Source organism: Haemaphysalis longicornis, unplaced genomic scaffold (assembly GCF_048455015.1).
Source record: "Haemaphysalis longicornis isolate Haplotype H1 unplaced genomic scaffold, Haemaphysalis longicornis Haplotype H1 scaffold_13, whole genome shotgun sequence".
Taxonomy (NCBI): Eukaryota; Metazoa; Arthropoda; class Arachnida; order Ixodida; family Ixodidae; genus Haemaphysalis; species Haemaphysalis longicornis.
In genome coordinates this window covers 2,368,152-2,382,290 of record NW_027526233.1, presented here as the reverse complement: position 1 = coordinate 2,382,290, position 14,139 = coordinate 2,368,152, and the positions used below count along the sequence as shown (strand labels likewise).

The window sequence follows — 14,139 nt, the reverse complement described above, 5'->3', positions numbered from 1 at the left end:
CGCGTTGCCGCAGATTGCGGCAGCACACCGTCTCCACGGAAGGTGTGTTGACCAGCAGACAGCAAAAGAGCAGCGCGGTTCCCCTGCCGTCAGTTTATCGGAGCGTGAGACAATCGCGAAGAAGCGAAAGATAGCGGCATGTGTGCTGTTGCTAGACCGCGCCTGCGCTGTGCGTGGTCTCGACAGCAGGTGCCGCGCAACCAGACGGCGCAGCGATTAGTTTTGGCCACCGCTCCCGTGGTCCGTTTACTTCAGCTCACGGCTGTACTTACTTTATATAACTGACCATTTCGACAGAATGTTGTCCCCAACATTCCACGTTTCTGGATGCCTCATGTATCTTCTCGAAAACTTCTTGCCTGGCACACGTACACAACACAACCAATTCATTAGGTCTGTATGGTGTAGTGTCAGTAAGTGTAAAATTAACCATTTCCGTGTCTTGGCCAATCACTGGAGCCCGTACGCGCAACCTCTTAGCGGGGGCTGATAGCTGCTGCTGTTAATGCGGTCTTCGACCGTCATAAATATTACTATCATAGGAATAATTATATCAGTTTGTCTCCTACATCATTGACCACTTGTGCCCACTCATGATGGTGCGCTTTCGAAGGCGTTGTAGAAGCCAACGCCTACACTACAAATATTGGAATGTACGTACACCCCGGGGCAAAATAAGCCGGGACTTGCGAATGCGTGGCAAAATGCATCGCGATGACATCTGATGTTTCCCTTCTCGTGTCGAGACACCGATGTTCGAGTGTGCGCCCAACCCCTGTATACCAACCCTGTCTTTTTTCTTTTACTTCAAGCGGAAAACATGATAGCATTGAGCGCTTGGCGCTCGGAGTATCTTTTTATCCTCAGCACATGCTTCGTCCACTTTGGCGGCGAACGGGTATGGGTGAAGCCTGCGTTGCTCGATCTGTCTGGCTCTGATATAGGACGTATTGCGACGATATCTTGATATCTGAGTTTAAGAGCGATAGCGTTTGTTAAAACTGTCTAAGCGCGAAACTTTTGGTCGGTGTCCGTGTCAACCAGTTCAACACGTATTGCAACCTGTTACTCTTTTTGTTCACTTTTCTCAAGCCTACAACTTCGCCGGTCTCCGCCGCGCTTTTTCTTTTCAATAATTGCTTCATAACTTGGACAAGATCACTTATCACAGTTTATTCAAATTAGCTATTGCTCGCATCAATTTTTTTGCGTGCTGGTGGGCTCATTATTAGTTACCAACTGCATGTTTTAGGCAAAAAATATGAAGACGCGATCGGATATATGTGGCTCAAGATCGTTACCGAGACGGGCAATACCTGTTATCAGTTGTATCGGAGGAGAGCGAGCAATGCGCACTCCACCGCCGAAGCGCTGGGTTGTATGCAGGTGAGCCCCCAGTTGGGCTGAATAATATCCCCAGTGCACTTCCTTTTCCTTTTCACCCGAACCACGTTAGAAGAATCGCCGAAGCGCGCCGAAGCGCGCGCGACCGAGGCATGGTGGCGAAGAAATTTAAAACCACGGAGCAAGATATATCTTGCTCCGTGGTTAAAACTATGGCCAACGCTGAAAGTGATGAGCTTGGCTGCTTGGAGTGAAAAAAAAGACAGGGCCACGAGTGTGGTTGGATGCGCACGCGCACATGGATGTCTCGACACCAGAAATGCAACGTCAGATGTTGCGGCGACGCATTTTGGCACGCGCTCGCGTGCCCCGGCCGCGTATACGTTTTCGTGTGCACCTGTTCGAAGAGGTAGGTAATAGTCGCATTTCCTAGTAAGGATTCTTGGGCAAGTTGGTGTGGCGATTTTGACGAACTCATAGACAAAAGAACCAGGACAAGAAAGAGGACCCACAACAGAGCGCAAACTTCCCACTATTTTTATTTCACATACACGCACATCCACATGATGTGACTAACCCCTTCTGTAAAGCACCGGTTGGGTGTGTAAAAGGACATAGGAAGCCATGTGTTAAATCCGCAGCCGGTGGGGTGTATGATGTTCCCCTTCCGCGCGGGAAGCGATATACAGGCCAATCAGACCGGTTACGTGAGCACAGACGGAATGTCAGCAATTACAGGGATGGTCATTTGTATGTTCACTGCCACGACTGCGGCTGCGTGCCACGGTTTGAGCAATGTGTGGTACGTTCGAAACATAAGCAACAAAATGTCAAAGAAATATTAGAGGCAGATTAGATTAGTAAAGCGGGGTTGTCCTGTGTGAGCGTTCCTTCACTAAGTTTGTCAGATAAGGAGGCAACTTTTCTGCTCATGGCTGCAAGGCGTCAGCATCGGCGGTGAGAGTGGGAAGTGGCTGCGGGTAGGCTGTGGATACTTATATGGGCGTGTGTGTGAAATAAAATTAGTTGGAAGTTAGCGCTGTGTTGTGTGTCCTCTTTCTCGTCCTCGTTCGTTGCGCTATGAATTCGTCAGAATCGTCGGATTTGGTGTGCTCCGGAGTTAATACTGTAAGCGGATGCCTAATGGAGACCGCTTTATTATCCCACTCGCATAGTTTTGTCCTGTGCATTGTTAAGGCTTCAGGGGAAAGGGGCTCATTGGAAGGTTTTTAATTTTTCAGCCCCCTCTGGGAAGCCCCCCCCCCAGGTCACCATTTATATTCAGTGTTTAATAGCATCGCACTGCTCTTCTCGTAGCGTGGCATTCCTATAACGTAGAAAAACAGCGCAAACGATGGGACGAAGAAAGGTAAGACTAAACCACAGGCGCTGACGAACAACTGAGCGCTTTATTGCAGCAGAAAACATATATACAGAAAAAGCAAAATATCAGAAGGACCGATAATGACCTAGGAGATATCACATCGGAAAAAAAACACGATATCTCGTAAACATAAACCGCCACGTGCCGATGCAAAGTCTTAAGTTCAAGATAGGTACAGCATTTCCTTTTCCAGAAGTGAAACTGATGCCTCACTAATACAAGCACCTCCTTTCTTTTTGATCTTGAACGCTTCAAAGATTTCCCGCTCTCTTCGCCCAGGATACCGCGTGAGAATCACGCAGTCATGGAAGAGGGGGGCGCAGCCGCAGGAAGCGAAATGCGTTGCCAAGGTGGTACTTTATGACGTCCTTACATTGTTGGTATGCCCCCTCAGGCGATCATTGAGGCTGCGGCCTGTCTGCCTGATGTAAGTGCGGCCACACGGTGACAAAGGAATTTCATATACGACGTTTTGCACACATTCAACATAGCGTGTCATGTGATTTTTCACGCATGTGCTTGCCTTCGGTGTTTCAGCATTGACCCGCTTGCACAATGGGCCCAGTTTTTAAAAGCGGAGCGTTTCTTAGTCGCACGATGTCCCTCGACCGTCGGCGGCGGCGTCCACACGCTCACTGCGCATGCGCGTCACGGCGAGGCGCAGGTGCGCGTCTCTCCCACGTACCCTCCTCGCTCTCAACAACAGGTGCAGCGTTGTTGGCCGTCCGCACCCGTCCCCCTACACTATAAAAAAATAATAGTTATCGGCGCCTGGTTTCGATCCCACGACCCTGTGGGCGGAACGCGAGGTACATGGTGCTCTTCCCACTGCGTCACAAAACCGACACAGAATCAAAGGCTACGAACGCGCCTTACATCCTTGACTCATTCAAACTACGTCAAGAAGCTGCTGATACACGGCAGCAGTTGCATCGATCTCGTCTTCACCAGTTGCTGCAACGCGCGACCACTGCTTAAAGGAGCCATGAAGAGAAAACAAAAGTTTGTTTTATTCGAAAGATTAGGCGTTTCATAGTACCCCAAGCGCTTTCCCGGAAGCAAATGATGCTTTATTCACTGAGAAATAAGGCAATTTAAGCCAAAATTTTAAATCTCCCGCTAAAATTGCACATTTCGTCACGTCAACAATGGCGTCATACGAGCCGGCCCATGAAACAAATACTTAGTATGTCGACTCCATATAGCACCCACACGCGGGAGTCGACCGAGACGGCGGCCATTTTAAAAATACTAGTAAAACCTAGTGCACCCGCAGGCCTAGTCATAGAATCGCCTGATCCGGAGAACAAAACTCTCGCCGAGGAGCTCGGGCTTGCATTTAACAACCTCACACCACTTGAACGCTCAATGCACGAGCGGCAAGAGTTGTGGGATACGCGGTGGACGGGAAAGCGACCATTCCGCGATAGCCACAACAGACGAACGCCCAGCCGTCGGCACCGCTGCCTCGTCAGCCCCGTTGCGACGGACGAATACAGACTGGTACGTATGTGCCCTTTTTTCAATTTCAGTAGCAGTATCGCTTACGCCAGTTGGCCGGTGTCGTGCATGGAACGCCGTTCGCTCGAGCTCTCTGCTCCGACCAGAAAGATTCGAGCGTCAATGCGCGGTGTGTACGGCAATTTTTTTCCCCAAGGTCAGAGCGCTTTGACGGCGATTTGACGAAGTCGGCGACGAGCACCAGCATGTCCGGGTCCCTGCAGTAGTCACTTCCTCGGAAATGAAGTGAGCACACTCGTGCTTCCTTTAGCTCTCTTTCTCCTCCGTTTGCAAAGTTCACAAAACGTAGCCACTTGCTTCGCCGAGGTTCGTCGTTGGGCAGCACATGAAAGGAGATCTCACCGGCGGGGATGTCGCACTCCCTCGACGATTTACCCGTACTACATGGGCATTTCAAAACACAGCAACGACATTTCATTGTAAAGTACTCGAACAAACTGAAGTTTTCAGTGGTTGTAAACTGTAAACGAGCTCGTAACGACAGCAGCAAGCCCACACGACCTCCATACCGAAACCTGTGCGACGAGTGGCACAATCTCGTTGCTGCTCTGTGTTCCTTACTCCCCTTGTTTCTATTTTTACCTTTAACCTCCTGTGAAGGGATTACGATACGAAGCAATGTCGCGGCTGTGCGTGCTGGGACGGTTCGTTGGCCCCGAAGAGCCTTGAACCCGAAAATTCGTCAGCGCGACGGTGGCGACGGCGAGATGTCGAGTTCGGCTGGCGGTAGTTTCGTAAGCATTGCCATACACGCTTGCGTGTTCGTTCGGAACTTCAACCGTTTACTCCACCGTTCTTTGTCATAAAAAGAATGTGCAGTATGTTTCACTTGCATTTAGATCGCTATGCAAACTGTAAGCACTGCCTAACATGCTTTTGCTTTTGCCGGACTCCGCCAATCGCAGAGCATTCTCGAGTCACGTCATAGGTTCTGTTGCGGAAAATGAGCTGGTGGGTCGCGTGGTCATTTCCTTTTTTCCTAATTATGTAGCTTATTTGAGCGAAGTTTGCGTTATAAGTGGTGTCGTTATGGTTCTAACGAGGCAATCTTTCGAATGAACCAAACTTGTGTTTTCTCTTCATGGCTCCTTTAAAGACCCCTTAACAGTGCACTTTAGCGACCACAAAGCCGTCGTTCTTAGCGTCCAATACAACGACAACAGCAACAAATAAATAAATAACGACTTACAACAACCTACTCCTTGCCTTCATTTCTTGCGTCACAAAAAAAAAGAAAAATTGGGCCCATCCCTCCACGAGGGGGACTCGAGTCGCAAAATCACGAAAGTAATAATTAATATATGAAAGAAATAATAATAATTAATAGTAATAAGCAATAATAGTTAACACATTCACTACCACCCCACCACCACTCCCCAAACACTAACGTTAACGCAATACACCCACCCCCTACGCGACGCATTTACTTGAGTCCCCCCTCGTGGGGAGATGGGCCCAATTTTTGTATGTGCAGAGAATGCGAGCCGAAGATCTGCCTTGCTTACAATCTTCTTGAGGGCATGGCTGACGCCGTGGACGTACGGAATCACCGCTGTTTTTTGTCGCTCCTTCTGCGGGCTCTTTTCTGGAACTCTTGAGGAAAACGCGCGCAACAACCTCGACGATAAAGCGCACACAAGGTCACTCGGGTAGCCGGCAGAGTTCAGGCGGTGGACCTGGGCGTCGAAACTATGTTGTACCTAATGAGGACAGGACCTGTTGAGAGCATTTGTGAGAACCCCCATGGCAACTCCCCTCTTGACCAGCTTGCTGTGCGCCGAACTGAACTAAACTGAAACTGTGCCGAACTAAAAGGCCCTTTTGGGACCTAGGCGCATATTCCCAGCACGTGTGCTCATTACTGAACGTCAACGCAAGGTACAGGAACCTCAGCTGGCAGTCAGAGAGTAAATCCATGGTCAGTGAAAAAGGCTCCTGGAAGGACTCAAACGTAGCAAAAATATCTTGAGCCTCTTCGTTGATCGTTTTTTTGTCAACCTCAAAGATCACCAGGAAATCGACAACAAAGGGAAATGTCTTGAAAACACCATGTTGAGGAATGACACTCTTCAACTGCCTGTCCACGCTTGCAAGCAACAAATCGCCCAATACAGGGGCCAGGCACGATCCAATACAGACGCCTTCCTTCTGGATGTATACGCCTCGAGCGCGGCCTGTAGGGGCGCCACTGAAATCCCGCTAGCGGCCCGTTTCGAATGCAGCCGCGGGAGTCCGCGCCCCGCTCCCTAGTGCCGCGGCTGCTTTTGCTGCACGTTCACGACTGAGATTTACAGTTTGCGGGCATTTGAAATCCATGTTTATGTGGAGCAGTCACTCTGTTCGCAAATGGGGTGTGTTTACGAGAGTGTAAATGTTTCTGACGCGATCTTAGTGTAGTATATTCGGCCTGTATAAGCGCCAGGTGTGTGTCACAGGCCAGCGTCGCGGAACCGGCGTATGATGGAGCCGATTGTAGTTACACTGACCTGAATTTACTAGCCGTGTCTCTGTAACCACCGGTTCCTCAGGTGTTCATGCTACGGCTATACACTACGATTTAAATCGGTTTTGTGCGCTTACATAATCAGCGGAGCACTCATACCTGACCGCACGCCAGTTACGTTTGCCAATATTGACCACCACCATTTACAAGCCAGTCTGTGTTAATTTCGGGAATATTCAACAAAAGTACGATGGACAATGCATAATTATAGGGATCAGCACTCGACAGAGTCGTCTTGTCGTGAGGTGAGCGCCCGCAAACATTCATCTGCTACATATATCCTCTTCGAGCAGCGCGGAGACGGGCTTACAATATAATCCACGTCCGCGACTAAATGCTTCTTCGAAATATCGTCATATGGCGCAGGGAGCCTGCAGAATCAAGCAGAAACTGAAATCAGAAGGCCTTATCACATACCACACTCTTCCAACGACACCTTTCATCGCTTGTTGAACAGCCTACCCTGTATACTTCCAAAAATGCGCCCTCCATGCGATCAGCTCTTCGTTGAAGTAGGAAAACAAAAGGAAAGTGAACGCGAAATTCGTGTGTTGGATTACTAAAACGTTCATTGCTGGATTCCGCTCCGAATTTTTACACAGCGTCCCCCCCCCCCCTCCCCTCCCCCCGATGTCTCGCGAAATAGCAGTGCTTTTCGTGTATAGTTGGTCTAGTCAACCCTACTTGGCTTAAGTTTAGACGAACGTCTTTAGCATGTCAGAAGCTGCACTTTTTTTTTCATTTCCGTTAGAGGTATTACGTTTCTTAATGCCGCACTTGCACAGCGTTTATTTTTCCGTGGTTTCATTAGCTAGCCTTGGTCCTTGCTATAAGGCGTGTAAGGGCAAATATTTAACGACGCTCAGGCTTGGAATATACTTAACATTTTCGCGTGGTTTATATTCTTATAAAAGGCATACGTAATCACATTACTCGGGATTGGTAATCCGGGATAAGGTAATCACATCCCCGAAACATATTTTATACTGCGACGTATATATTCGAAACGAGGCCGCATTCGTTGTCCACGCTGCAAAATGAAGCCAACCTATCGTTGTGCCAGTATCAGGTCTAAACGAGGCGACAGTAGAATTCATTTGTGCCTGATGTTTTGGAGGTGACATGGGTGATATGTTGCTGCCGTCGCCGACGCCCGCAAGAGCGGCGACGAAGCGTGCAGAACCGCGTCCCTGGGTAGCTCTTGCAGGCGATCGCATACTCTACAAAGACGCAGCTGCTTTTTAATTGACCTATACGTACTCTTTGCCTATAGACGTCACCATAACGAGTTTTTTTAGGGCGCGTTAAGGTGAAAAGAAGCGAAACAGAACCAAAAGACTGCACGAGCCCCTATCAGCCACGCAGCGCAAATCCCGTCAACGCCGCGGAGAAGCGGCGGAAGGCGGCGCAGCGATCGCGAAGCTCGAGGCGTATAGGTCCCCAGCATACTCAAAAAATGTGGACCGTAAATAGAACCTCAACAGTTCAAGAAAGGCGGAAACGCTGGTGCCACATGAATTCTGAAAACAGACTGGCACCACCACTTGTCGCACCACCGTTTCCGCCTTTCTTGAACTGTTGAGGTTCTACTTACGGTCCACATTTGTTGAGTATGCTGGGAACCTATACATCCAGAAGGAAGGCGTCTGTATTGGATCGTGCCTGGCCCCTGTGTTGAGCGATTGTTGCTTGCCAGCGTGGACAGGCAGTTGCAGAGTGTCATTCCTCAACGTGGTGTTTTCAAGACATTTCACTTGTTGACGATTTCCTCGTGATCTTTGAGGTTGACAAAAAAACGATCAACGAAGAGGCTCAATATATTTTTGCTACGTTTGAGTCCCTCCTGGAGCCTTTTTCACTGACCATGGATTTACTCTCTGACTGCCAGCTGAGGTTCCTGTACCTTGCGTTGACGTTCAGTAATGAGCACACGTGCTGGGAATATGCGCCTAGGTCCCAAAAGGGCCTTTTAGTTCGGCACAGTTTCAGTTTAGTTCAGTTCGGCGCACAGCAAGCTGGTCAAGAGGGGAGTTGCCATGGAGGTTCTCACAAATGCTCTTGCGCCACCATCATCATTTTCTGAAGCGCCACCATCATCATCAGCAGATTGGCCCGTTGGCACGGAACACACTCGGCACCCGGCACACCTCGGGAACGGCACTCTCGTTCTACGCGCCTCGTCGTGTCCATGGCGCAGCCAACGCAACTGTAATAAACGTGGGCTCGGCCGCTCCGCCTCATCGGCCGCCTACAATTTGGTGACCCGGACAAGCGGCTTCCCCATGGCTTCACAACGCTGCTTCCCCAGACACTACGCGTACGACGGCACGCGAAGAACGTTCCCCGCCCTACCCGACCTTCCCTTGTTGATTCCGTTTGATGCCATCTCAAACCACGCTGCATGGTTCGTCATCTTCGAAAGCCATTTTTACGTAACTGACATCTGCTTCCCGTAAATCAGGTACCTCTTGACACTACAGAAGCTACCTGCTGACCTCATTGAGCAGATCCAGCTGCCGACCCTAGGACCCGGTGCGTATGACGACTTGAAGGCCGTTGTCCTAAACCACTACGGGATAGGAACGCCTTTGTCCACGCCACCACGCCTTCCAACGGCATCCGTGGATTACACGTCGCCGGCAGGTCCACCCTTGCCTGACCAACAAGCGCGAGGCCCGACTACGACTTGCGGCACTTCCGAGTTGGCGTTTCACTTAGCCAACTCGACGCCACACCATGGCGCGGTCCCACACGTTGTTGCGTCTCCTGCACAAACCCACCCGTGTGTTGACTGCTTTGCCGCTAACAACTGGGACACTTCACCGCCTTCGCCGCACGGCACTGGTGAGAAGGATCTTTCAGACGCTTCTCCTTCCCGCACACGCGAGCCCTCTCCCCCGTCACCGGTGGAACAGCTTCCAGCAGTCGACAATAGCTCAAGATCCTCGGAAGTGCAACTGACACTCGAAACTGATCACACTGCCTCCGACAGTCCTGACACCCTGGCTACGATGGAGACACCGGAGAAACAATTGCGGGACAAACGTCTCAACAAATCTCGCCGAAAGAACAATTTCTGGTCCCCATGCAGTCAGACGCACCGCAAACTGGTCGCCCCACCTCGACCGATTCCCTGCCACAGGAGCGTATTCGGTATACGGTGTCACAGGCGCTCTGCTCTCCGACCCCGGATGAAACCAGCGCGAGTGCACTGCACGACAGGAACTCGACACACCGGTAGTTCGAGAGACGCTTGTCGTTGGCGCCCTCCGCTGCTCCGTCTCGCACGGCGCGTGCGCACGTTGCCCAGACAGCGACACATCCCTAGAGCAAACACCGCAGCACAGTCAAGCCCGAACTCCGGTCGTCATTCTGCTGCACCGCGCTTCACCTTGCCGATGTCCTTCGAGTTACGCCTGCCGTTCGCTCCACCATCAATTGCAGCAGCCGCTTCGCATCCCGCAATGCGTCCGCGGCCGCACTCCCAGCCTCGTCCACCAGAGGTTGCCCACATCCCGGACGCTACCTCGCCGACGACCAGGACCGTGCCGTTTAGTCAACCCCTGCCACTTGACCACTGACTGCCCACGGACTCTTCCTGACTACGGACAAATTGTACATACCTGTACATAGTGCATAGTGTATTTTCCTGCATTGCTATTTACATTTGTCACTTTACCCCGCTTCACGCTAGAGGGGGAGCCCTGTAGCGCCACCATCATCATTTTCTGAAGCGCCACCATCATCATCAGCAGATTGGCCAGCTGGGACGGAACACACTCGGCACCCGGCACACCTCGGGAACGGCACTCTCGTTCTACGCGCCTCGTCGTGTCCATGGCGCAGCCAACGCAACCGCAATAAACGTGGGCTCGGCCGCTCCGCCTCATCGGCCGCCTACACTCTCAACAGGTCCTGTCCTCATCAGGTACAACATAGTTTCGACGCCCAGGTCCGGCGCCTGAACTCTGCCGGCTACCCAGGTGACCTTGTGTGCGCTTTAGCGTCGAGGTTGTTGCGCGCGTTTTCTTCAAGAGTTCCAGAAAAGAGCCCTCAGAAGGAGCGACAAAAAACAGCGGTGATTCCGTACGTCCACAGCGTCAGCCATGCCCTCAAGAAGATTGTAAGCAAGGCAGATGTTCGGCTCGCATACTCTGCACCGAAAGAACTGGGCCGATTGTGCAAGCGGGTCAATGCTGAAACACCGAAGGCAAGCACATGCGTGAAAAATCACATGACACGCTATGTTGAATGTGTGGAAAACGTAGTATACGAAATTCCTTTGTCACCGTGTGGCCGCACTTACATCGGGCAGACAGGCCGCTGCCTCAATGATCGCCTGAGGGGGCATGCCAACAATGTAAGGACGTCATCAAGTACCACCTTGACAACGCATTTCGCTTCCTGCGGCTGCGCCCCCCTCTTCCATGACTGCGTGATTCTCACGCGGTATCCTGGGCGAAGAGAGCGGGAAATCTTTGAAGCGTTCAAGATCAAAAAGAAAGGAGGTGCTTGTATTAGTGAGGCATCAGTTTCACTTCTGGAAAAGGAAATGGTGTACCTATCTTGAACTTAAGACTTTGTATCGGCACGTGGCGGTTCATGTTTACGAGAAATCGTGTTTTTTTTTCGATGTGATATCTCCTAGGTCATTATCGGTCCTTCTGTGGTTTTCCTTTTTCTGTATATATGTTTTCTGCTGCAATAAAGCGCTCAGTTGTTCGTCAGCGCCTGTGGTTTAGTCTTACATTTCTTCGTGCTGTCGTGTGCGCTGTTTTTCTTAGTTTAACAATGTACCAACTGGCCCGTCAGCATACCCTATAACGTAGGCGTTGTCAGGACATGACTCACTAACCACCATCGCGAAAGGCACTACGTTTCGTTTGCTCCAACTTAGTAACAGATCAAACACGTTTTCGGGTAGATTATGTAGGATTTATATCACTCGTGGGCTTTCTAATGGAAAACCAGCCAAACTTTTTCAGCAAAATATTAACTACAAAGCGTCCCGCTAGTCAGTATGCTAAGAAGGAAGAACTCAACAATATTCCACGTCGGTGTCACCCCGTTATCACCACGTTGCTGGTAAATTCTCATCTCGTGAGAAGGACATCAGTACAGGTGCGTCTCATATATTTCTATTACGCTTTCCTTTTTTCAGAAAAGTGTTTCACAACACGCAAACGAGGGAGATAATGGGAACACACATACTTATCAGAAACATGGCCGAATGTCATTCCTCCTAAGAGAAATCCGAAGAAAGCAACGCTAGATATGGCTGAGCGCTTCCAGTCGTTCCCGCAAACCAAACTCCACTGCAACAGCAAAAAAAAAATGCGAAACGTTCGAACAAGAACTTTTACGTCAGGAAACTTAAGCAATTTTCGCCACTTTAGTGAAAATGCATGCACGATCAGTTTGATGCGTTCAAATTCCCTTCCTTCCCGCCTAAATAAAAACCATTCAGAATCAATCTCCGCATTTCATCTGGCTCAATTTGCAAGTTTTTAATCGCTAACAATTTTCTTTGGAAACAAAGGGTGTATGTTACATGCACAGGGTACGCACCACATTATACGCTACATGAAGAAGAAGAAGAAGAAGTTTATTCAAATACATTGTACAAAATACACAGGAAAAAAACAGTACAGACAAGGGTCCCGAAGTACAAGACTGTAAAGGGACCCTCGATAAATAATAACACGGGTAATAATAATAGTAGGCAGTAACAATTCAACGGAATGGTCAAGAAAACAATTAAAACAGTAAATAGTTCAGCAGTGCAAAAAAGAAATAAATAAGGGAGATGGTCACATTAATTATACATAAATAAGCAAAAAAAGGTGAAAGAATACAGTTTAACAGAACAAAAGATGGTTTTTCAAAGATGATTTAAATGACGACATACCATTCATTAGTTTCACAGCAGTAGGTAAGCAATTCCAAATATGTATTGCAGAAAAAGTTGAAGTCATTTTACCATAATTAGTATGAACACGTGGTAGTAAAAAGTTTCTATTTGATGAAAACCTTGTGGTGTTGCTGTTAACTAGGGAGGTGGGATTAATTACAGTAAAAGGCAATTGTAAACACAAGGACTTAAAAAATATTAGGCTTAAATTATACTGAAACAATTTATTAACGGATAACACCTTATAATAACACAATGAGTCATGGGTGTTCGATTGAGAATGGCTCCTGGTGATAATGCGAATGGCTTGATTTTGAATATGTTGGGCTGATGAAATATGACAAGGATAAGTATTACCCCAAGCCGCGATCCCATAGTTTAAATGACTATGAATGAAAGAAAAATATAGTGATAAGAGAGCCTCAGGCGGAAAATGCGGACGAGCTTTAATTAGGGCCCGAATACCATATGCAGTTTTTTTCTTGATGTGATTAATATGCGAAGAAAACTTTAGGTTAGAATCCAGTAAAACACCAAGAAAGGAAACAGAGTTGCAAACAGCAATGAGGTTAGGACCGAGAGTTAAAGGGGGAAGTGAGTTTATTTGTCTTTGACTAGATTTAAAGATCATGTACTTAGTTTTTCCAGGGTTTATATCTAAGTTGTTATTACGGCACCAGTTTAAAATATTCTGTAGTTCATTGTTTAGCTTGTCTGCAAGACCGGCGATGGATTTGTCTGAAGATATTATTGTTGTATCGTCAGCGTATAAAATACAATGGCAGGAATTTAAGCAATTTGGAAGGTCGTTAATATATAATAGGAACAACAAGGGACCAAGTATCGATCCCTGCGGGACACCTTGATTAATAATTTTAGCGTCTGAAAATGCACCGTTAGTGAACACAACGTACTCTCTATCTAAAAGATAGTTTTGTAAAAAGGTTAGGGTCTGGCCAGTAACTCCATAGCTTTGAAGCTTTGAAAAGAGGATGTTATGATTAATAGTATCAAAAGCTTTAGTAAAGTCCAGAAATACGGAGCCAACTAGGTAGCCATTATCGATAGAAAGTTTAATATGATCAGTTAAAGAAAGTAACGCTAGACTAGTTGAGCTTCCAGAACGGAATCCAAATTGACATTGTTTTAATAGGTTAAATTTATCTAGGTACTCAGTTAAACGCTTAACAAATAATTTCTCAATAATCTTACTGAAGGAAGAAAGAATTGAAATTGGCCGATAATTAGAAACTAGACTTTTGTCGCCTTTTTTATACACAGGTATGATTTTGGCACGTTTTAAAGCAGGGGGAAAGATGCCGGTATTGAAAATGAGATTAACTATATTGCTAACGGGTTCGCAGATATAATCCACTGCAATTTTTAGGTGGCGCGCACATATATCGTCTAATCCGGGACTAGTATTTTTTAAGTTGCCGATGGTACGGGACACTTCTTCATACGTTACAGGGAAAA

General features: G+C 48.2%; 1 protein-coding gene across 1 annotated transcript in view; it reads right to left on the bottom strand.

Annotated features, from left to right (window-relative positions):
* Positions 1–14,139, bottom strand: part of LOC144164209 (organic cation transporter protein-like) — a 203,190-nt gene that overhangs the window by 76,433 nt on the left and 112,618 nt on the right. The window contains exon 3 of the mRNA XM_077694726.1: positions 11,964–12,067. Coding sequence (XP_077550852.1) covers positions 11,964–12,067 — 104 coding nt within the window. The remainder of the gene's footprint in view (positions 1–11,963; positions 12,068–14,139) is intronic.